The 26041-nt window shown below is 42.5% G+C and overlaps 1 protein-coding gene across 1 annotated transcript in view; it reads left to right on the forward strand.

Moving 5' to 3' along the window:
* The window catches only part of LOC126259721 (protein tramtrack, alpha isoform-like), a 332764-nt gene that overhangs the window by 31494 nt on the left and 275229 nt on the right, over positions 1-26041 (forward strand). Inside the window, exon 2 of the mRNA XM_049956700.1 lies at positions 12258-12440. Coding sequence (XP_049812657.1) covers positions 12270-12440 — 171 coding nt within the window. The 5' untranslated portion in view covers positions 12258-12269. The remainder of the gene's footprint in view (positions 1-12257; positions 12441-26041) is intronic.

Consider the following 26041-nt stretch of genomic DNA (forward strand, 5'->3'; position numbering starts at 1 on the left):
GTTTTTTGCCAAAAAGGTCCTGGTGAGCAAGGATGTGTGACAGGGCGCGTTGTCGTGATGCAGCAGCCAGTTCCCTTGATGCCAAAGTTCAGGCTGTCGTCGCTGCACATTTTCACGGAGCCGTCACAGTAGTATGCGGAATTCACTGTTTGGTTGGGTGGGACGAATTATTTGTGCACAATTCCCTTGGTATCAAAGAAAAAGATGATCATGCTCTTCACTTTGCTGTTCACCTGTCTTGTTTTTTTTTGGGTCTTGGAGAGCCCAGGCTCTTCCACTGGGATAATTGTTGCTTTGTCTCTGGGTCATAACCGTAAATCCAGCACTCGTAGCCGGTGATAACCTGTGACAAGAAGGTTGGACCATCAGATGCGGTCTGGCGATGGTCCATGCACTCTTCAACACGCTGTGCCTTCTGATCGGCAGTCAAGATCCTTGGCACCAATTTTGCGGCAACACGATGCATGCCCAATTCGCCAGTCAGCATTTCTTGGCGTGTCCCATAACCAATATACACTTCATCCGCAAGGTCTTGAATGGTTCGACGTCAATCCACACGAACCAGTTGTTGAAGTTTGGCAACAATGTCTGGCGTCGTGCAGCTAACGGGCCTTCCAGTGTGAGCATCATCTTCGACGTCTGTACAGCCGGCCCTGAACTGAGCATGCCACTCAAACAAACACGTATGGCTCGTGCCCTGTCCCCCAAACACTTGTTCAATCATTGCAATGGTATCTGTAGCACTTTTCCTGACATTCGCACAGAATTTGATACACACGTGCTGTTCTGTTGGCGGATCCATTGTAAAATTGCCACACACCAAACACAGAGTATTACAGAAATCACTGTGGACACGCAACACGTCCTCCCAGCTGAATGCCACTCCGCACACTGACTCGTCAGATATGCAGCTCTCGCTGCCTAGCTGTGCAAAGATCTACTACTCCTACTTTCCAGATGGCAGCACCAGTCCTGGAAAGTTTGGATTCCACCTCGTAGTGCTGGAGGGAACTGACATCATGAATCCTGGAGCGCTGTCCATAAATCTGTAAGAGTACGAGGGGGTGGAGAACTTTTCTGAATAGCATGTTGCGAGGCAACCCAGATATGCTCAATAATGTTCATGTCTGGGGAGTTTGGTGGCCAGTGGAAGTGTTTAAACTCAGAAGAGTGTTCCTGGAGCCACTCTGTAGCATATCTGGGTATGTGGGGTGTCACATTGCCCTGCTGGAATTGCCCAAGTCCATCAGAATGCACAATGGACATGAGTGGATGCAGGTGATCAGACAGGATGCTTATGTATGTGTCACCTGTCAGTCGTATCTAGACGCATCAGGGGTCCCATATCACTCCAACTGCACACGCTCCACACCATTACAGAGCCGTCACCATCTTGAACAATAGTGCCGTATTCTGCCAGTTTACACATCTCTGTATTTGAATACGTGTGTCTATACCAGTTTCTTTGGCACTTAAGTGTGTAATATAGAGGGAAGTGTTGGTAACTGAAGTGTTACCATTACCAGTCACTCGAATGCCCATATTTAAAAGAAAAATTTTATATTTTGGTCCAAAGCATTTACGCAAAATGGAGATAAATAAAAATATGCTGCTTTCAAAACAATGCGTGTATTCAGCGCAATATTATTCGTAGACTCTCCAAGAGTATCCACTCCTTTACACTTCGTCAGTATATACTACTACTGGTGCCCATCCACGAAAGGATAGGAGATTGTTCCAACACCACGTTCCATATCAATTCTATAAATGTGAAAGTGTGTTGGTCTGTTACCTTCTCATGTCTAAACTGCTGGACCAATTTTAGTGGAATGTGATATGTAGATAACTTGAATGCTGAGGAAAAACATAGGCTACTTTACAAAGCATGCAATATGCTATATTTATTGGTTTGAAAAATATAACATGAATGAGTGAAAAATAAATACCCTTTGGAAAAGCTATTTGCTCCTTGACTTTTGAACTACATGGTATTTGTGAAAATGCTTTTATTGGTTGATATGTTCTACATAACATGATTCAAGGTAATGAATACAATGTTTATACAGTCCTCAGCATGTTTGATCCATACCGATATTATTAAATGTAAAAGTAACTCTGCCTGTTATGTTTTCACAACTAAGCCATTGAACCAATTTCAGTGAAATTTGATTTGGTGATAGCTTCCCCCCAGGTGGCTCACTGTTCTTTCGTGAGTTCATGCATGGTACACATGGGGACCCGAGCTGTTGCAGCCCCTTCTTCCTTCCCTGGCTGCATTTCCTTTACCCTGCCCCTCCCTCCCAATCCTCGACCCTTCCCCACTGCCCCCTACTTCCCCTCCTCACCCCTTCTCCACTGCCCCCCAATTTCCCCTCCTCGGCCCTTGCCCACTGCCCCCCAATTTCCCCTCCTCGGCCCTTGCCCACTGCCCCCCAACTTCCCCTCCTCGCCCCTTCCCCACTGCCCCCTATTTCCCCTCCTCGGTGTTTTGATTTATGTCGACCTGGCTATCCACCAGGTTCCCTGTATTGCTTGCAATTTTGTTCCTCCTGCCTGTTCTCTTTCATTCTTTTTGGCGTTTAGGTCCTCACCTGAGGTTTGAGCTCCACTTATAAATTTTATGTTTTTTAGTGTGAGCCTTTTGGGGAAAACTCCCTCCTTAGTGTCTGTGGTGCGGATACCTCTCCCCCCCTTCCTTCCCAGTCTGTTCCCTGCTGTAGCCCCCCCCCCCCTTTCACCCTACTAGGTCACTAACACGTGTAGCCAGTCCTTGTGGTGAGGCTGTTACGTACTCATCTGGCTGAAGCCCCTGACAACACAGGGAATGCACTACTGATACCTCCCATGTGTGCCAAGGAGTGGTTGCTTGTCTTCCCAGAGCATAGGAACTCCCGGCAACGGCTGCTGTGCCAGGCGGCCTTTGCTGTGGCTGGGTGGCACCCACGGGGAGAGCTCCTGATCCGAGTGAGTGGTATCAATGTGGATGCTTGGCGCATGAAGCATATTGGGTTGCAAAAGTCTCGCTGTTTTCAAACAGCCATCTCTTTGAATGGTGAAGGATTGTTGAATACTACTTCGTATGACCTGGCAGCCTTCCCTTCCCTGGTTACACCATGGCTTGCCATCTCAGGATGTAACACTTTCCCCACTACATCATCTGCACGAGGACGGATGGGGACACATTCACTGCCACAAAGCCATTGGTTTTTGTGGAAAATATAGAGTACAAGTTTGGTGAAGTGGAGTCTCTTAGTAAGATGCAGTCAGGCTCCTTGTTGATAAAAGCTTCTTCTACTGCCCAATCTGCAGCTCTTCATGCTTGTGATCATCTTGGCAATGTCCCATTGTCTATTACCCCTCACCAATCTCTTAATATGGTCCAGAGAGTGATTTTTCATAGGGACCTCATCCTGAAAACTGATGAAGAACTCCCGGCTAATCTGTAGTGATGCAGCATTCATTTAGTTCGACATGTGCAGATGGGTCCCAGAGACAACCGCACCAATGTCGGTGCCTTCATTTTAGCTTTCGAGGGGGATACCCTCCCATAGAAGGTCCAGGTTACGCGCTACAGATGTAACATGAAGCCGTATGTCCCACGATCCATGAGGTGCTTTCAGTGCTTGCATTTTGGGCATATGCCTTCACGCAGTACGGCAGACCCTCTGTGTGGTGACTGTGGACACCCGCTCCGTGAGGGAACCCCTGTTTTCCGTCATCTGTGTATGTTAGCTGTCCACGACTGACACTCCACTTGCTCGCCAGATTGCCAAGCTTACAAGAGTACAATTCCCTGGATCGCCTGTCTTAAGCTGAGGCTTGTCAAAAATATGAGACGCTCCATCTAGTGTCACTTTCTTTAGCTTTTGCCCCTATTTCATCATTTCCCACTTGCAAATCTTTCTTGCTGCAGCATTGTCCCCCTCTTGCTTCCCCTTCCCTTCCCCTGCAGTCCCCCCCCCCTCTCCCCTGGGACCCCTCCCCCTGGCGAGTGTCAGGCTGGAAGCCTACTACCACAACTTGACCACAAGATGCACCATCTGTGCGCCAAGGCCAAGGTCGCCTGCTCTCTTTCGGTTCTGGATCTTGCAGACACCTGTACTCCTTCTGTGCCTTGCCGTCCTCCACCTCTGAAAGAGAAGAATAAGCAATTTAAATCCCAGGACAATCCCCCCCCCCTCCCCCCTCAGTGCCTTCCCCCCTGGAAGTGCCATCTCCCCCCTTGCAACCTGAGTCTGACATCTTATTTATGGATGTCACCCCATCCTTGTCAGTGACAACCACTGACCAAGTGACGTGACCTCCTCTTGGCTTCTTTAAGTCTCGCCACACAACAATCTAGTGGAAGGAATGGATACTATCGTTTCCTCCAGGAGATACAATGTCTTGTTTCCTCCTGGATATTGGGTGTACTGTCGGAACCGTGCCAACCCCGGTAGCATCTGGAGGGGTCTGCACTTTGATTTGTTCTGATGTCATTAGGTGCTGGATGCTCCTTTATACCGACCTGGAAACATAACAGTTAGAGTGCAAAAGACTCCAGAAATCACCGTTTACAATGTCTTTCTCCCCAAGTAGGCAATTTCCTTATGTTGGACTGTCCACCGTAATACAGAAACTCCGGCCACCATTTCTCCTCCTCAGGGACTTCAGTGCCCACCATACCCTGTGGGGGGAGCGATACTTCAGTGGGCAGCGGTCTGGTAATTGGCCAACTTAATCACAGACTTAGATTTGTGTCTCCTCAGTGACAGTTCCCCCACCCACTTCTTTGCTGCTTGTGGCACCTTTACTGCTGTGTATCTCACGATCTCCTCCCCTACTCTCGTGGCTTCCCTACATTGGTCACCCAATAATGATCTTTGTGACTGTGACCTCTTTCTGGTGATGCTATTGTTCCCCTGCCGCCGCCAGGCAGACAGGCACCCAAGTTGAACATCCGCAAGGCCAATTGACTTTATATATATCTGCTATGCATTTTGACACCTCCCTCTCGAATTGCATGGATGCATTCGTGCAGGGTGTATCTGCCGCCATTCTTTATGCTGCTGGCACTGCTGTGCCCCTATCCTCTTCATTGACAGGTGCTGTGGTGGACAGAGGATGTAGCAGTTCCTGTCTAGAAACACTGATGGGCGCTGCAGTGATTTAAGCGACACCCTACACAGAGCAACCTCCTCACTTCTAAGTACCCCTGTGCTAAGACTCGTTACCTTATCAGGCAGAGTAAAAAGGAATGCTGGGAGTGCTTTGTTTCCTCCCTCGGGCCTTATGCGTCTTCATCACAGGTTTGGTCCAAGCTGCTTGTGGGCTGCCAGCGACAGTCAACTGTCCAGGGTCTTAACCTTCAAGGTGCTCTGTGTACTGATCCATTCGTCACTGCAGAACCCTCGTGACACACGTTGCGATCGCATCAGCGTCCTCTTCTTACCCCACCACCTTTCTGCGGCAGAAACACTGAGTTGAATAGACCCCCCTCTGTTTCAACCCACATTATGCTGAACCCTATAATGAACCCTTCATTGAATTGGAATTCTTTCAGGCTCTTACCTCTTCACATGACATGGCCCTGTTACTCAGGGTCTTCAACCATATTTGGCTCACAGGTGCTTCCCCGTCGCAATGGTGAGAGAATCTAGTTACCCCTGTCCTTAAGCCGAGGAAGAATCCTATGTCTCCAAACAGCGACCACCTGTTTAGTCTGGCGAATATATTTTGTAAACTGCTTGAGAGGATGGTTAACTTCAGATTATGTTGGGTACTCGAATCTCTGGGCCTTTTGTCCCCAGATCTGTGTGGCTTCCAGAAAGGACACACTCCAACTGACCATTTACTCAGATTGGAAACAGCTATCCGACAGCTTTTTATTTACCACCAGCACCTTGTCGCAGTCTTATTTGACCATATGACATGGCTTGACACCATCACATTTTTAGTTATCCTCCATGACTGAGGCTTTTGTGGTCCACTTATAAACCGTGAGTTTTTATCACACCTGCTCTTCTGTGTTCGAGTTGGTACTTAACTCAGCATCCCTCGGATTCAGGAGAAATGGTATCCCACAGGGTTCTGTGTTAAGTGTCAACACACTTCCTCATAGCTGTCAATGGGCCTATAATCTCTGTTGGGCCTGTGGTTACCCCAGCATTTCATGTCGATAATTTTTGCATCGGGTGCAGCTTCCACTCGATAGTATCTGCTGAGTGCTGGCTCCAATGGGCCTCTGCATGGGCCATCTCCCATGGCTTCCAGTTTTCTCCCTCTGAAACGTGGGTTATGCTTTTTTGTCGGGTTATGCATTTTTGTCGCTGACCCACAGTACACCCTGATCCAGAACTTTAAGTGACCAGTTCCTTGATGTTATAGCACAGTCCTGTTTCTCAGGCCTTATTTTGGATATAAGGCTGACATAGCTCCCCGATATTTGCCACATAAAGGCTACATGCATGCAGAAGCTTAATGCTCTCTGCCACATATCTTGTGCTGCAGACCTTGTTTCATTTTTACAGTGCTGTGGTCTTGTCCAGACTAGATTATGGTAGTCATGTTTATGTCTCAGTGGCTCCTTCCACTCTGAAAGGCTTGACCCTGTTCACCAGTGTGGGGTGTGTCTGGCTATTGGTGTGTTTCTCACTAGTCCCAATGACAGTGTCATCCCAGAAGTGAGGATTCCCCCTCTACAAATATGAGGGAGCTAACTCCTGTTTTCTTATGCAATCACCATTTGCTGATTCCCTGATTATCCTGTGTACCCTGTCCTCTTTGCAAATGAGGGATGTGTGTCTCCCGATAGTGGCCCATGGGTGGGATTGCTGGTTTGAGTGCGTCTCACTTCCGCCTGTCGGGATCTCTGTCTCTTCTCACAGGAATCCGCCCTGTGTATTTCCTCCCACAGCCCACAGGGATTAGGACCAACCTATTCTAGGGTCCTAAGGTGTATGTTGCCCCTATGGGTTTCTGGCATCTTGTATGTTCCATCCTTCCAGAGTTCCAGGGTGCCACCATCATCCCCACTGATGGTTTTAAGACAATAGATAAGGCAGGATACGCTTTCATGTTTCCTGCTGGCTTAGAACATTTATTGCTGGGGTCATGTAGTGTGTTCACAGCAGAGCCCCTAGCCATTCAAGAGTCCTCCATTTTGTTTCTCAGGCCTCCCTCCACAGTATTTTAATATGTACCGACTCAGTGAGCAGCCTGCAGGCTATTGACCGATGCTACTTTTGGCACCCTTTGGTCTTTGCTATCCACGACCTTCTTTGTACCCTTGGCTGTGCCGTTTGCTCAGTTGTCTTTCTCTGGGTCCCAAGTCATGTGGGCATCCCAGGGAATGAACTGGCTGACCATTTGGCTAGGGCAGCAGATACTTACCCCCTTCCCTGTGAAGATTCCATCTGTGGATATGTGGATTTGTGTCAAATCTCTCTCTGCCCAAAAGTGGAACGACATCCTTGCAGATTCTGCTCCTCTCAGAATGAGTCCACTGCATTATGCTGTCTACTCGTTAGTCACACCAGACTCACTCATTGTTTCCTCTTGTGTAAAAACCACCCCCACAATGTGGTTGTTGAGCCAGGCTGACGGTATCCTATGTGTTAGTGGAATGTTCCCATCTTTTGGCCTTTCATACTAAGTATAGTCTTCCAGATTCCTTAAATTTAATATTAGCAGACAAATCACAGGTGGCTGAACTGGTCCTCAATTTACTCCATGAAAGTGGTTTTTGTTTTAAGATATAAGGTTTTGCTTTACTCCTGGAGCAGGGGCAGAGTGGTTGCGATTGGTACCTCTCTCTTTGTCTTCTCAGTCTGGGACCTATGACCACTCCTCCTTGCAAAGACCGCCCTTTTATCCTTCTGTTTTCCCAGTTTTTAGATTTGGGCTACCCTTTTTATACCTTATGTGTGTGTCTTAACTTCCTCGTTTTATAGTTTGACACCTCTCCACTTTTAGCGGACCCTCTCTCTTCCGTGTGTAATCTTGGGATTGCAGGACTGACGACCTCAATGTTTTGTGCCATAACCCCCTCAATTAGTCAATCAATCACGGGGATAGCTTGAACCCTGCGGAAGAACATAAGCTACTTGAGAATGTAAAAAATTCAACTCCTAGGAAGGTGAAATAGGGAATGAGGCATGTTTCTTCACATCAGTGAACATAAACCATTAAAAAAAATTATTAAATGTCTTGCATGAAGTACATGTTGTTTAATGTATAACTACTTCAATAGCACGATGCATAGATGTGTGGTCCTGCCCATGCCGCCCCACACACACACACCACTTGGCAGTGACACCACATTTGCTGCCAAGCCAAAGTTTGTTGGGTTTGGGGGGGGGGGGGAGGCGGGGGCCACACATAATGAATTATGCTTATCCAATCAGGCAGACATGGGAGGACATCAGACATTATTGTACGTACAGTAGCTTACCTACTCACCAATACTCATCATAAAACTACTTATACACATGCAGCCAGAGGTAACAGGTGCATTAACTAATGCGACAACTCTTCATGAGTTTTCACATGATATAATTTATCACAGTACACCAGAATTGGAGCCGCCTCCTAGCAAGGCAACAAATGGTTTTAAGGCCACAGCACATATATGTTCATACTTATAAATACAGCGCTAAAAAGTGTGCTAAAAAAACACCTCCACTTCACTTTGTGCTAGTCAGCTCTCCTGCTCTTTGTGCTGTAATTACACACCCAGTTTTCATTCTCTAACAATCCCCTGAGGTTAATAAATAAAACAGATGTTGTTACATGTTTGTGAGACTTCCCCAAAAATATCCTCCCACATAATTACATTTTCAAATATTTGTCCCCCCCCCCCTGCCCCAAAAATAAAAAATTGTGCAGTCATGGTTTGAAGATCATACGTTGGCCAAAATTTTGAGATCGTTTTACAAGTGTGTGTATGGTGGTGCCCTCACCTACTAATAATCGTATGTTTTGTGTGAAAAACATTCCCTTGGACTTTCCAGTACTGAAATTGACTGTCGCCATTGCTGTAGGTTGTGGCATACTGATAACTACAAAGGGTCCTCCATATAGTGGATAGAATTTTTCAACCATGCTTCATTTTTTACATTATGCCTATGACATTCAACAAGAACTAAGTCTCCCACTTTGTATTGTGTAGGGGTCCCTTGTTCCCACATTTTTTTTCCCAATTTGTCTTCCTCTTTCATTATTGTACTGAGTCAATCTACTTCGTACTCAATGCTGCTGGATTTGCGGGTGAAGGTTAACTGGAAATAACTATATGATTTACTTCTTCTAATGCTAAAAATTCTTTAAACTTTTTTCCATTACCAAACAATAGCATGTTGGTTATATTACAATATTTGTTTTAGCCATTTTTAAAGCATTTAATTTCACCAATTTTGTCCAACATTCATCTACCTCAAAAATGTTGGGCATTCCTCCCCAGTCACAGGGTAGTTTATCAAAAAAAGTCCACAGTTAAAAGATCCTAAAGGCCTTACGATAATATAAAATAGTAAATAGTGTGTAAACATGAAGTAACTACTTTCACTTTGTGTATGTGTAGAACAGTAAAAAATACCGAGAACCTGTAGAGAGTGTGTGTGTGTGTGTGTGTGTGTGTGTGTGTGTGTGTGTGTGGGCGCGCGCGCACAGTTGGGTTACCTTCTGTATAGGGAGCAACTGAAGAAGATGTATTTTTAAATTCAACTCTAATCACATCAGTGATGAGAGAGTTTATGAGGATCACTGCCATGGTGACGTTCAACAACAACTGCCACCGAAAATATCCTTTATAGAATCTATCTCACACCATCACCAGGACATTAATTACATCTTCTTCAGTTGCTCCCTATACAGTTGGGTTACCTTCTGTATAGGGAGCAACTGAAGAAGATGTAATTAATGTCCTGGTGATGGTGTGAGATAGATTCTATAAAGGATATTTTCGGTGGCAGTTGTTGTTGAACGTCACCATGGCAGTGATCCTCATAAACTCTCTCATCACTGATGTGATTAGAGTTGAATTTAAAAATACACATCCCAAAGTACCTTTGGGCCTTCAGTAGATGTGGAAGGATCTGTTTGCACCAGATGACTTGTATGGATATTTGGTCTCCTATGCCATTCCCATTTGTTTTTGGCCATGTCCCTGCATACTGCAATGAAATCATCCTCTGGGATGCATTGCTCTTTTAGGGCATTTGTCATCATGTTGCAGGCCAGTTGATCAACTGTATTGTTCCCCATAATACTAACAAGGATCTTGATGCACAATTACATGACACCTCCATATTGATGTTGTGCATCTCTGATGCAAAAGCAGCTATTTGGTATGGAAAGTAACAACTTCCTTTGTCCTCACCAATTGTTGATAGTATTTTCCCTGCAGAGAGGGAGTATTATGATATTGTAAGTCATTATGGTCATAGCATATTTTAGTGTCCGTTCAGTGGCTAGGAGCTTGTCTCTAAAAATTGATGCCTTTTGTGATAGGTGAAGTAGTTGTCTCTTTATTTTTAATATTTGTTTAGGGATCGCCAAGAGTCCTTGCATTTACACCCGTCAGTATATACACATGTGGTGCACATGATATGTTTGTGAGATATTTACTGTTTCGGTTGAAAGTGACCCTATACATGTGCATGTGGAACCAATAGATCTGCAGTGCAATTCTCACTTAAAAGCCGAATTCTTTTACTATAAAATTGTCTATGAGTTCTATATTGTGTTTTGCTCGGAAAAGTTTCCACGTTTCCTTAATGACATTACACGTGTGATACAATGTTTCGATGAACATATGATGTGAAAGGATTTTTTTTATTATGAACGTAATTGAGTCACAATTATGTGGCAGTCAAAGTGACAAAAGTCTCTGGAACTGTGTACATCTGTCCCTATGCTGACATTTTGTTCCAGATACAAATTTTATTATGCCTTCAATGTGTCAAAAGTAATTAAATAACACTGAAAATTTGTTTTGTTTGTCAGCTATGTCGCTATCAAATAAGAGACGAAGCCATGTGCTAGATGTGAAGTGAAGTGTTCCTTGTGTGATTGCATTGCCACCTAAATCCATTGCATTCATAGTTTCTCCTTCATTTCACTCATGGCTTCTCGACTCCTTCCAATTCCTGCTTGGCTTCTCGCCCCATCCAGTTCCTCCTCCCCCCCACCCCCCCACCCCCCCCGGGTGCACAGCCACCCACAAGTACCCCCCCCCCCGGGTGCACAGCCGCCCACAAGTACCCCCCCCCCGGGTGCACAGCCGCCCACAAGTACCCCCCCCCCCCCCCCCCGGGTGCACAGCCGCCCACAAGTACCCCCCCCCCCCCGGGTGCACAGCACCCCCACAAGTCCGCCCCCCCGGGTGCACAGCACCCCCACAAGTCCGCCCCCCCGGGTGCACAGCCCCCCACAAGTCCGCCCCCCGGGTGCACAGCCCCCCACAACCCCCCCCCGGCGCACAGACCCCCTCTAGTCCCCCACCCCCCCCCGGGTGCACAGCCCCCCTCGAGTCCTCCCCCCCCCGGGGCGCACAGTCCCCTCGAGTCACACCCCCCCCCCCCCGGGCGCACAGCCCCCCTCGAGTCCCCCCTGCTGGGTGCACAGCCCCCCTCGAGTCCCCCCCCCCGGGGCGCGTGACCCCCCCGGGTGCGCTGCCCCCCTTGGGTCCCCCCCCCCAGGGCGTGCGGCCCCCCTTGGGTCCCCCCCCCCCAGGGCGTGCGGCCCCCTCGAGTCCCCCCCGGGTGCGTGGCCTCGCTCGAGTCCCCCCCCCCCCCCCCCCCCGGGTGCGCGGTCCCCCTCGAGTCTCCCCCCCCCCCCCTGTGTGCGCGGCCCCCTCAGGTCGCCCCCCTCTGGTTTTGCCCCCCCCCTCCAGAGGACCCCATCGGGTTCCTGCCCCCCCCCCCCCACCGAGTCGCCCATCAGGTTCGGGCACCCCCCCCCCCCCAGGGTTCCCCCTACCCCCGGGTTCGCCTGTGCAGTGTATCCTGAGCCCAGCTTTTAGAGTACAGTTGAGGGTTTAAATGTGTTGTGGCCTGTGGTGTGTGTCAGTGTTACATGTTTCATTTTGAGAAACAAATGGGAAATTGAAGCCAGTTTCCATGTTCATTCTCTCTTCTTTGTCTCTTATGTGTCTTTTATCAAATATAAATTATTTTTTTGTTTTATCCTATACTACTTCATCAAATAGAAGAATTAGGTTACTATTATTTGTGTCTCTGAAAGCTATGAAAATAAAAACCATTGTTTTTTTTTTCTAGGTCTGAGCGGCAATGGCTGTGCAGCAGTTTTGCCTTCGATGGAATAATCACCAACCAAATTTTATCTCTGTTTTCACACATCTACTAAGCACGGAATCTCTGGTGGATGTGACACTAGCTGCTGAGGGCAAGCATCTCCAGGCTCACAGAGTAGTTCTCTCTGCTTGTAGCCCATACTTTCAGGTGGGCACACTCAGCAAAATTTTAATTTTTTGGTTAACAGTTTACATTTAATATGCTGTAAATACATTTCTGTCTGCTGCTTCAATGGGAATGCAGTCTTTTCATTACTTTTCCATTTTTTTCGATGGGTAAGCAATTTTTTCATTGTTTTTCTCCATTTTTTCAACTTTAGTACTATTAGGGATTTACATGTTTAATATAAAACTTTTTTTTTCGATCACAGTACTCCTATACAACAATATTTTTGGTGAGAAAATGTGGAAGTACTCAGTATGCATAGTATTTGTGTTCTGAAATGACTTCTTGACTATTTGACAGCTGTTACTGCTTTTAAAGTTAAAACTTAAGACTTCAGTACTGATTGTTAGTAAAATCATAATGTAGAAAAATTTCATAAAAATTTTAAAATATATTGTATAAAAGTATTTGCACAGTAAAATGAATAATATAACGTTCTGACGACTTAAATTGTGAGTGAGAGTCTGGATTATAATGATTTATTTCGCCAAACCACATTCCACTTCTTTACGAGGTGACTTACTTGGAATTTTGCAGCCCCTCTTCTTTATGGGATAGTCAGCTGCTGGAAAATCTCGTCTTTTTCTCCGTTGAATAGAGCTAGGTACAGGAACTTTTAAGCCTCTTTCTACTTATAAAATGAGTAGACATACAAACCTTCCTTTTCATCAGTTAGCGATGTTATTGACTTTCATGCACAACATAATTCCCACTTTCTACATACATATGCAACTTTCCGTAAGTACCTCGTACCGTCGAACATTAGAAACAAAATGAGTTACAGTTAAAAGAAATTTGGCTTGACTACCACGACTTTCTTAAAATGAATCAGAAAATATGTCTTGCCTCTACCAAGGCTGAGTCAAGAGTCTACAAGAGTACTTTTTCAACTGTTCTTGTTTCACATAACAATAGTCAGTGGCACAATAAGCACAGAGTGGCCTAAAAACTCCATGGTTCTTCATTACACATGCACTAAAACCTCTATGGATTGCCCGCCTGGTACTTGTCAGTGCTGTTCGACTGCTGCGTCTACTTTCTTCCCGCGACTGATTTCAATCCTGCACACACAAACATGTGACACGCAGTAGGTAGGATTTTACCATCCCACACTCGTATCTAGAATATTGTGTGTTCGAGGTGGTAGAAGGTTGGTTGAGTGGTACTAGAATTTACACAGAAATTCTCGAATCACTACGTTTACCCCTCCTCAGATCGAACACGCGATACTTTATACATAATCATTATGCAAGTAATATCAGTCATAATTACATTTCAAATCTTAACAGTATATTTTTTACATATATATATATATATATATATATATATATATATATATATATATATATATATATATATATATATATATAATATCTCCTTTCAGTAACAATTATCTTTCTCTCATTGTGTCTCTATTCTTTTCTTATTTTACTTTGTTATTAAGACGTGAGCATTTACTTGCGGTTTTAGTCAGCTTTACTAATATTTAGTAATTGTGAGGACACTTTTTCTTTTCTTTATATCCTTTTTCAATCATAAACTTCAGGTGTTTATGACACATGAGTAATCTATTTTCTATTCTTATCTTTTTGTACTACCTTTTTCCTGGTATGTACTGTTTTCATTAGTTGTAGCTTGGAGGAACTGTGGGCAAAATGAAAGTGTTCTTTTGACACTCATTTACTTCCACGAAACATAATAATGCTAGTCCATTCATAGAATTTACACTTTCCAGAATAATTCCTATAAAATTTGTGACTTGTGTCACGATACTGTCCCCTTCTCCTAGGATCAGCACCTATTCATTGCTTGTGGGTTGACCTTATGAGAGCACTTAACCTTTTCTGTTATGATAGATACGCCTCTTACAAAACTTTTTTTTTTTCCCCACAGATCATCCTATCTCCACATATGTAAGTCTGCCCTTTATACTTATTGATTGCCGGGTACACCCTCCTTATACTTTCTGAGTAGGCCTCACGGTTCATTACCCTAATATACATTTCTATGTGTATCATAATTGAGTATCATATGGTAAAGATATAAATCTATCTAAAACTTCACATTCATTCTTTAATATATCATTCACTCCCTAGCGTCCTCCTCTACTTACCAACTTCTATACTTTCAATAGATATTATGTCTATACTACTTACATCCCACTGTCTTTCATTTCATCCGAGTTTTTATTGCACTGACATTGCTTATGCCTTTTTCTTATTTATCCATTACTCATTGCTACTTTATAGCCATTCATTATTTTATGGGCACCTCTCCTTATGTATATTCGATGTGGAGCCATCATAACTCCACATATATATGTGCGCATGATTCCCTATGTACACATCTTTTCCCCTACAACACCTGGCGGTTCTCACATCGTGACAGGCTTTGTCTTATGTAATTTAATGTTTGCGTAGAAGTGTACATTTGTAGATGTGTGTTCGTGTAGTCTGATTCTTTGGCCTTCTTATCTAAAGATAAGATGTAGGTTATTAGTAACCACAGAAATAAGGAAGGACTTCAGTGATAGAAGTTTGTGAATTGGAAAGAGGGAAAAGATAGACAGATCCTCAAGATGAGAAGTAAGAAAGGAAAAAATAGATGTGGTTGCTAGGTTCGAAGAAGAGAAATAAGATAGCCCCAAAGACAGGAAACCCTTCCCACCCCCCTTCCCCAGGATCCCTACCTCTCAGGCACTAGAGTGAGAAGCCGGAGAAGGTTTGGTGTTAAATCGTCTCCAATAGAACGGACTTGTCCCACCTTCACCATCAAGGTCCCCGAAGGAAATCCTAGCAACCCTATGGAAACAGCAAATGATGTAGAATCAGGCACACTTGTTTGTAAGGGTTATTTGAAAGGTGTGCTGTGTGTTAATCATGATTTATCTGTTGTTCATGTAAGTCATGCTCTTATCTACAATACCCACCCCTTTCAAAATTTATGCAGACCCTCCCATCTACATCACATCTCACAAAAGGTATAAAATACTCTATACAAAGTAGATAATCTATACACTATGGTATCACAATTGTTCGGCTATTCACATATTATTATATTTTCCACAAATATAATACTCTGTTTAGTTCATTTCATCTAGATATCACCTGTTTTCCTGTGATTCTCTTAAGCTGTTCTCTATTTTATGGTCATATCCAGTTTTTTAAGCAATGTGATTGTAGCATAGTTTTAGATTTTAAAGGAATTCGGTGCAAGAAAACTATTTTGGAAGAAACACCGAAAACAACTCAGGATCCAACAGTCGTCACTCTGCACATCTCAGAATGTCAACATCCTTGGGGGATAGGTGACTCTGCCCAGGTCCCATGGATCTGATAGTAACTTTTCTTTTGCACTGGCAGACCAGTAATTTTCTTTAAATTTCTTTTGAAAATCCTCCCAAGAGGAAAATTCTCAATATTTACTGTACCCCATTCTAAGGCTTCCCCCCCTAGAAGATACCCCACAGCAAATTCGATCTTCTTAGAATCTTCCCAGTTTTTTTTTAATACTTGGTTAAACCTTTTTAAGAAATGGGTCTGATGTACATCTCCGTCCGGCTTAAATTTAGGGAATTGTTTAGATAACCCTGAATTAGCTCCCCATTGTAAATCAGTCACAGCTTCACTAGTTAATACGACATTAGGTGAAGATACCCTTTTTTCTACTTTATCTTGGATAAGCTTAACTACTTTCCACATTTCGTCCATACCCTTCCTGGTACCATTAAGTTCAGAAGAAGGAATAGGCGATACATTCCCAGATGTTACTCTCTCAGTAACTTTTCGATCTATAATTTCCCCAAATTGTTCCTCCAAACTAATTGCATTTATAATATCAGAGTTAGCTATTTTCTCTTTGAAATTCCTTCTTACGTTTTCTACCCGTGTACTGACACCTGTAATTTGTGATTGAATGATTGACATTAACTCATTCTGCTTATCTACATTCTCTTGAAAAGTATACAACCCATGTCTTACATCATTTTACTTAATATTGTACGTGTTTTCAAAAGAGCCCAACTTTTCAATAAGTTTGGATTCTACGTTATTATGTTTGTTCTCAGTGTTAAGTTCTAACCTTTTTGACAAATTCTGAAAGGTATCATTCTGTTTCTGACTAAAGTCAGTAAACGTGTGATTTGTGTGTGTAGCCACAGAGTTTGTCAACTCATTTTTTAGATCTACTTTTAAAATCTCTACTTTAGTAGTTATTGCGTCAAACTCAGTCTTCAAAGCACCCATGCCTTCCCGCAGATTACTAAATTCTTCACTTTGAGAGTTGACCTTGGCACTTAACAAACCCAAATTTGTTGTTTGAATATTTAGAGTTTCCCTCTGAGCATTCAAAGCTTCACTCTGGGTATTTAATTGCAAATCTAATGAGTTTAACTTAAGACTTTGAGCATTTAATTGAGAATTTACCAACCCTAGAGTCGCACTCTGAGCTTTGATTAATTTTATCAACTCAGCCCAGTCAGGCACTTCTTTGCTAATTTTCATGGCCATAGCTGGGTCTTGAGCTTCCCCAAACTGTTGTAGATTTTCCATACTTTTATATGCTTTAGCTTCTGTAAGCATTTAAAACTAACTTTAAATATGCTAATTGCATAATAAAAGTTCTCTTAACAGTATCTGGTAGCAGTTTGTGCTGGAAAACACAGAAAAATCTGGGAATTTTTTTATCTGGGAGAAAACTGTGATTTTTTAAAAATTCCAGAAATTTTTCATTGTGTTAGTTTTGAGTAAAATTTTTGTAATTTTTATGAGTGCTGATACTCTAAAAAAGAATTTCACTGTAGCCTTCTGCTGCTGCAGAATAATACTGCAGCAATAAAACATAAACAAGAGAAAAACACCTGTATAAAATTTAAGTTACAAAAAAATGCTCCATTTGTAACAACAAAACACAATGTGCTCACAAGCATCCACTGAAAGCAAAATGTGTCAAAGTCTTTTGGACAAAAATTGTGCCGTGCTTTGTAACAAAAACTATATTCAACGAATGTGGTGTCACAACTGTTTAAATTAGGTACATTTGAGCAGATTCCAGTGGGGTCATGCGCATGCACATAGCTGGCACACCAAAGGTACCAGACTCGCAAAGCAGTCGTATTTGTAGTGAGGAGTAGTGCCCACATGGCCTGCATTTGTGTTTCGTGATTTTGCTGTTCTCTATTCCTTTACAGCTCTCACGTCAGATGAAAACAAATAGCTGCAGCTATCAAGTGAATTAAAATACACTCACATAATTATAGAAGACTGAAATATGTTATTAATTTGTTTTCTGATTTTTGTTTTATTTCCACGTTATTGGAAATTAAGCATTAATCACTTTGCAGAACAATTAATTTATTTTTGTTGGTTTGCTAAGGAAACTTTGCTTCTATTAGTCTTTTCTGAACAGGTAGTCAGAAAGTGTTTCATTCCACACATCAACTAGTTCGCTGAATTTCAAGTGCACGTTTTCATCTTTTGGCTTGTATGGCATTATGCCATAATAAAGAATGGAACTTGAGATGATGCAGTAGTTGTACTCCAAGAAAATTGGCATCCTGAAAGACACACTGAAAAGCTTTAGCGGAATTTTACATATCTGCCTTCCGTGTAACACAGTTTTTTTTTTTCAATTGCAAGATGTGTTTCAACACTTGCCTGGCTCCTCCTCTAGGCCTGATGTTATTTCTTAATTTGTGTTGTCCACGTTGTAAATTTACATAATGCCATTCTGGGGTAAATTATAGACTGGCAGCACACCTTGTTTTATCATTATAACTCACAATGAGGCTTTATATTTACTCCTGGAGTAGAATATAAACAGGTAATTATACAGTGTCTTGATTTCACAAGTAAACTTAATAATTTTTATACAGTTTGAAAAAGTCATGAAAAGCTTATTGTTCTTAGTTCTGGTGTATACAAATAGCTGTTTATTTCTATTTTTGCAAGAAATTTGTATTCCTTCTTATTGGATTTCTGCAATGCTATGTAGATGTAAACTTGATTGGAAATGCTAAATGACAGTATTGCAGAGCATGAATAAAATTAAAAAAATTATGCTAAAGTCACCAAATAGCTAAATATTAGGGTACTTTGAGTTTTAGAGTCTAGTTTTGAAACAAATATTCAGCCAAGGACTACATTCTAATTGTGCATTCCTTATGCGTTCTAATTACAGTAGTAAGAACAATAACTCAGTATGCCCCCTCCAAACAAAATTTCACACTGCTACACATGGTCACGTGATGCCCCACTACGCATAAAATTCCAAACAGAAATGTGATGAAAGGTGTATGAGCAGAGCAAACACCAAGCGTGGGCTTGCTATATCTTCATAGCTGCCCATGCACAGTAATTCCTGTCTTCTGGTGCTCTCTATCAACTGCTCAAATGACCTGTTTGTAACAAGTTGTGGGAAAAAATTGAGAATGGTGGTTTGAAAAGCATTACTTTCAAAGTAGATTTCCTTTAATGCAAGATGAATTATGTTAACTATGAGAATGTGCGATGACTTTCTTAAATCGCAGATTGTTTGACGCTCATTCAAAATACTTTGAGGACCAGCCACTCGCAAAAAATTCGATTCCAGAAGATCACACATTTGTCATCATTTAAAATTGTAGTGGCACATTTGTGTTTTATATAGTTTAAAGGGTAACGCATGCAAAGAAAGACCAATGGGAAGTTCTACGTCAATGTATAAAACCTTTATTATTCAAGGGATTAATAAGTTTTACAATTCCAAGGGAAAGTATACTGTCACTTAACATGGAGAAAGTGTGTTGTCATCAGGGAAATTTTGTTTTTTCACCCAGGAAAAAGTGTATTTTTAACAAGAAAATTCGGAAATTTTTTTTTCCTTGTCCGCATACACACTGCACATAGTTCAGGAGACATGATGTCAAATACCAAAAAACTACCGCATCAGGCATGACATTTTAATTTATCACTTCTTTGCTACTAGCTCTAATCAGAACATGTTTCACAGACATTATCCACATATACTGCTGAATGTGCCTAGAAAAATACATCGTTGTACGACATATAGTTCAGGAGATATGACATCATAAACACTGAGGTGCATGAGAAACTCCTACATCGTGGATGACATTTTAATTTATTATTCTATACTACTTACTCTATTCACAACACATTCCGCAGACAGTAGGCTTGTATACCACTGGATGTACCTGCAAAATTATATTGTTACACATCACATAATTCAGGAGATACAATGTCATAAACATTAATTTGCATAAAAATGAAACTGCAGGGTGAAATTCTCTAGACATACAAGTGAAAGATTTGTACAGATAGACGTGAAATATGTTAAATATGTGTAAAATATATTTGACATGTGCATATGTGAGCAAAGCCACTAGTGAAAAGGTCTGATTTGCTACACATAAGAGCAGGCTGGTGTGGCCAAGCGCATTTAGGCGCTTCAGTCTGGAACCGTGCAACCGCTGCGGTCGCAGGTTCGAATCCTGCCTCGGTCATGAATGTGTGTGATGTCCTCAGGTTAGTTAGGTTTAAGTAGTTCTAACTTCTAGGGGACTGATGACCTTAGATGTTAAGTCCCATAGTGCTTAGAGCCATTTGAACCATTTTTGAGCTACACGTAAGAGTTACAATCTGGAAAGAAATGCTGTAGGGGTAAGAACCACCAGCCTCTCAGTGGGGTGAGTGTGATAATGTGGAAACAGGAGGGACGATAGGAGATGGACAGACAACAAAGGGAAGGAGGTGGACAGAGATAGGGGAGGGGAACGGCAGGAAGAGAGAGACAGAGAAATGTGGAAGGAGGAGATGAACAGGCTTAAGGGGAGGAGGACATGGACAGAGAGGGGGGAGGAGGAGGTTGACACAGATAGGAAAGGGGAGGAGAGAGACAGTGAAAGGGAAAGGAGGAGAGAGACAGAGTAAGTGTGGGAGGAGGAGATGGACAGTGAGAGGTGGAGGTGGAGGTGGAGGTGGAGGTGGAGGTGGAGGTGAGGGTGAGGGTAGCAGACTGACAGAGAGAGGGGCAGGAGGAGCTGGACAGAGAGAGGGCTGGTGGAGATGAATAGAGATGGGTGAGGGGGAGGGAGGAGGTAGACTAATAGATGACTGGAATAACGCTGGGTACTCAGCTACTCAGTAATAAAGGTGCTAGTTCACACTTCATGTCTCAGGTTCAGTTTACAAAGATATTCCATGCTGTGCTGATATACAGGGTGTTACAAAAAGGTACGGCCAAACTTTCAGGAAACATTCCTCACACACAAATAAAGAAAAGATGTTATGTAGACATGTGTCCGGAAACGCTTAATTTCCATGTTAGAGCTCATTTTAGTTTCGTCACTATGTACTGTACTTCCTCGATTGAAGGAACGTAATGTTGACTTCGGTGCTTGTGTTGACATGCGACTCATTGCTCTACAGTACTAGCACCAAGCACATCAGTACGCAGCATTAACAGGTTATTGTTCATCACGAAAGTGGTTTTGCAGTCAATGCAATGTTTACAAATGCGGAGTTGGCAGATACCCATTTGATGTATGTATTAGCACGGGGCAATAGCCGTGGCGTGGTACCTTTGTATCGAGACAGATTTCCAGAACGAAGGTGTCCTGACAGGAAGACATTCGAAGCAATTGATCGGCGTCTTAGGGAGCACGGAACATTCCAGCCTATGACTCGCGACTGGGGAAGACCTAGAATGACAAGGAAACCTGCAATGGACGAGGCAATTCTTTGTGCAGTTGACGATAACCCTAATGTCCGCATCAGAAAAGTTGCTGCTGTACAAGGTAACGTTGACCACGTCACTGTATGGAGAGTACTACGGGAGAATAAGTTGTTACCGTACCATGTATAGCGTGTGCAGGCACTATCAGCAGCTGATTGGCCTCCAGGGGTACACTTCTGCGAATGGTTCATCCAACAATGTTTCAATCCTCATTTCAGTGCAAATGTTCTCTTTACGGATGAGGCTTCATTCCAACGTGATCAAATTGTAAATTTTCACAATCAACATGTGCGGGCTGACGAGAATCCACACGCAATCACATCATCAACACAGATTTTCAGTTAACGTTTGGGCAGGCATTGTTGGTGATGTCTTGATTGGGCCCCATGTTCTTCCACCTACGCTCAATGGAGCACGTTATCATGATTTCATACGGGATACTTTACCTGTACTGCTAGAACTTGTGCATTTACAAGTACGACACAACATGTGGTTCATGCACGATGGAGCTCCTGCACATTTCAGTCGAAGTGTTCGTACACTTCTCGACAACAGATTCGGTGACCGATGGATTGATAGAGGCGGACCAATTCCATGGCCTCCACGCTCTCCTGACCTCCACCCTCTTGACTTTCATTTATGGGGCATTTGAAAGCTCCTGTCTACGCAACCCCGGTACGAAATGTAGAGACTCTTCATGCTCGTATTGTGGACGGCTGTGATACAATACACCATTCTCCAGGGCTGCATCAGCGCATCAGGGATTCCATGCGACGGAGGGTGGAAGCATGTATCCTCGCTAACGGAGGACATTTTGAACATTTCCTGTAACAAAGTGTTTGAAGTCACGCTGGTACGTTCTGTTGCTGTTTCCATTCCATGATTAATGTGATTTGAAGAGAAGTAATAAAATGAGCTCTAACATGGAAAGTAAGCGTTTCCAGACACATGTCGATATAACATATTTTCTTTCTTTGTATGTGAGGAATGTTTCCTGAAAGTTTGGCCATACCTTTTTGTAACACCCTATATAAAAAATACTGAGTTCCATTGCAAGGCGACTTGCTATAGCTATTTTTCAACTGTGACTCAGGCCTGGCAATCTAGCAGTAAAGTGTTTGCCTAAAAACTGAAACGCTGCAGGATCAGATTGCTGTCGGACTATAATTTTTTCAGTCTGTCTTTAACCAAGTATCCACCTCTCTTCTTGGTTGGATATCTGGGATAGATTAGTGACATGCAAGTTGCCTAAGTGATGTCCAATTGAATGACTTCTACCAGGCCACTGGACCACATCATCATCATCATCATCATCATCATTAATATTGTTGTTGTTGTTGTTGTTGTTACTGTTACTGCTGCTGTCATCATCATCATCATCATCATCATCATCATCATCACTGTGGCATTTACAGATGCCTACACATATCATGATGGTGTATTGCACACAATCACTTCGTGAGTTGCTTATGTGCCATTCTTGTTGTGAGTTGTGTTTGTTCATTTACTGTTCTTCACCATAGTATTCTCTGAATGCTGGAACAAAAACCACTGATTTTTTTTTACTCATCCAGTTCATTGGATTAGTAACAAGGATATTCTCCTTTTGGCAGCAAATGTTTCCACCTCCTCAAGTGCATCAAGTAAGTCACCTTCCCTTCCCATGCACAACTTTTAATCTGTCTGCTAAGTCACTCCCAGTTTTTAAACAATTATAATTTCAGTATTTATGAGTCAGTTTTCTTAGAACTACTTTTGTTAGAAACGACACTCCTTGAGGATGTGAGGTGGTGTTTAACATAATTTTAAACCTTCACATAAGCTCCAGCATTCTCTACGCATTTTTTAAACAAACTGATACCTTGGTGTGTGCAACATATTAGGTGGAACATTGGCTAACACATCATATGTTACTGCTTCCAATTCATCCAAGTTCCTTGGTTTTCTCTTGTAAACCACCTCCTTAGCTCACCCCTAGACAAAAAAATGTAACAAGCCATTAAATCAGGGCTGCAGGCAGGCCATTCATGTGCACCATGTTCGCCAATTCAATGACCTGGAAAATGATTGTGCAGCCATTCGCAGTCAACACTTGTCAAATGTGCAGATGGTCTGTCCCGCATGAAGTGAAGCTGTGGGTTGTTCCAGTGTGAATTACTGGTCATACATGACCTTGCAGCATTTCCAGGTATCTTTCGCTATTCATTATATTTCACGGGAAGAAAGGACCAGCGATTTCAGATGGAGTGATACTACAGCATGCTGTCACCTTCGGACACCTCTATGCTTTTTCAACACATTCATGTGGTTTTTCAGCTACCCAATAATGGCAGTTATGCCCGTTTACCAATCCTCCAATGTGGAATATTGCCTCATCAGTCCACAGAATGTTCTCAAAAAGGTCAGGCCAACCATCATTCCAACCCAAGAAAATTTCTCCAAACTCTATTCTTCTGACACAGTCATAAGGAAACGGTTCCTGCACATAATTTGGCTTCCACAGCTTAAAAGTGAGATCTTCTGTAAGAATCGTTGCAACTGCATAAAATGAAAGACCACTTTCACAAGATCCCTGACTCAGTGATTTTTTAAGGCTTCTCGTGAATATTTCATGAACTCTGTCAACATTCTCTGGTGTTCTCGAAGTTGATGGTCTTCCTGATCTTCTTGCTTCGGTGATCTCTCTGCTGCTAATAATTTGGAATGGAAATTTTTAATTCTTTTTGTATCCGGTGTTGCATGATCTCTTGTTCAGCCCTCCACCCTTTGTACTTGCACCACAGATCCCGAGGCCTCATAACAATCTGCTATTTTGACCCGTTCTTCCACTGTTAACACAGGGGGAATTTTACAATTGAAACAAAAGAAAAAATGGGGTTAAACACTACCATAAAGAGTGCTGCTTCTAGCAAAAGTAGTTCTAAGATACTTGGTTCATAAATAAGGAAATTGTAACTGTTTAAAAATAGGGAGTGACTTATCAGACACCCTGTACATACCCAGTCATGTGGGATGCGTACATACCCAGTCATGTGGGATGCTACCCATGCATTCTTTAGCCTTCTATCACTGTGCCATGAATTCATTGCTGATTTTTTTTTCAGAAGAAACCTGAATAGAGTTTCTAGAATGTACCGGATCTAAAGTGCTTTTGTGAACACATTTGAATCCTTTTAACAAATTATAAACAGTCTTAATAATGGTGCAAAATTCTTAAAAGTTCCTAAAAGTAGTTTGTATCTGAGCCACAGAGAATTATTATTTTAAAAAAGAAAATTTCCTCTATTTTGTGTGGTGCTCTTTAGTGGTAATTGAGAAATAAATTTTGATAATAGGAAATTAACTCGAGTGCCGTTAATTAAAAAAAGCAGCCAAGTAAACTAAAAAAAGATAAATTTAAATTATTCACATGGCACCGATAAATTTACCACTAAGTGAGAGAAAATTAATAATTAAAGATTTTGTCTAACCTACTTTGATACCATGGAGTGGACTGACCGCGCACATAGTTTGTTGGCTGTATGTCAATCATATTATGTGTTATGCACAGAAGTGCTGCCTGGAAACTGCATTTACAGATCAGCTTAACATATCTCGGGGATGCACAAGTGGTTGCTACAAATTCCAGGAATAGTTGAAAGAAATTTTGAGGTAATTTATGAATCCATGCACAATGCTGGGTGAACTTCAACTGATGCCAATATCGACAGACCTTTGGTATCAATACATTCACGATTAATATTCATAATTTGCATTATCTACTGCTTCACATTAATTCCATTGTGTTCCCTCTTGATTGTGACAATGTCATGCAGGATTGCTCCTCCGGGTATATGGTAAATTCGTCTTGTGTGCTCCTGATGCAGGATCTCGGTGGGTGAAATGAGTGAACAGACAGGGATGGATGTCCCAAATGTGTGAATTAATGTTGCCCTTCTAATAACTTTTTATAACACTTTTAATGTACAGTTGAGATACACATTTTTAATAATGCTGGTATGACGGATCCAGTCGTACATCCGCACGCTACCACTTATAGAAACAAACAGGGGAAGATACAAGAATTAATAAATTCAAGAGCGTATTTCTTCTTTTGTTTCATGCAGATGTATAAAAACGTTATCCTTGCCACAAAACAACCTGGTAATTTATCTTTATTAGAGTCTATAACCCATTCAGTTTACATATAGTTTATTTGTATAAAAAAAAGAATGAGAAAATAATATGATTCAACACAATTGTCCCCACTGTGCACTGACGTGCATGGAGGTCTGTGCTTATTTCCCTTTTTGAGGGTTGATAATCTTGGCCAGTATGGACATAGCCTATATTTTAGGCCATTGGAATTATACTGAATGGTTATCAATTTATATGGGCATGTCAGCTTCTTTTAACACATACATATATAACTTTTCTCTCCTAACAAAGCGCTTTCTGTAACCGCATAGTCCCATTGTTGTTAGTAGGCATCTGCACAGTGTTTAGCTTGTGAAGCGTGTGCGCGCAGCGCAACATCTGTTATCGTCCCAGTTTGCGCTCACATGTTCAATATGAGGCCAGTGTGTCCGTGTCATATGTTTGCAGTAGCTTTCGCTGCACAAATTCGTGAAGCTTGTGCAGCAGCGTGATCCTTTGTGAAATCTTCAATGCGGTGACAACTGGTTTCCATATCAGTGGTCTGAGGAATTTATTTCATCTTGTCGCTCTCACTTATTCAGTGGGACACCAGCCATACATTCAACATCCGTCGACAAGGCAAGTTCCTTGCTGCTCTTACGACGTTGATGAGCAAGAAAATTCATGTTACACGAAGTATTGACATTTTTAGTTTATCACGGGCGCACCCACATATT

This window comes from Schistocerca nitens, chromosome 5 (genome assembly GCF_023898315.1).
Source record: "Schistocerca nitens isolate TAMUIC-IGC-003100 chromosome 5, iqSchNite1.1, whole genome shotgun sequence".
Classification (NCBI taxonomy): Eukaryota; Metazoa; Arthropoda; class Insecta; order Orthoptera; family Acrididae; genus Schistocerca; species Schistocerca nitens.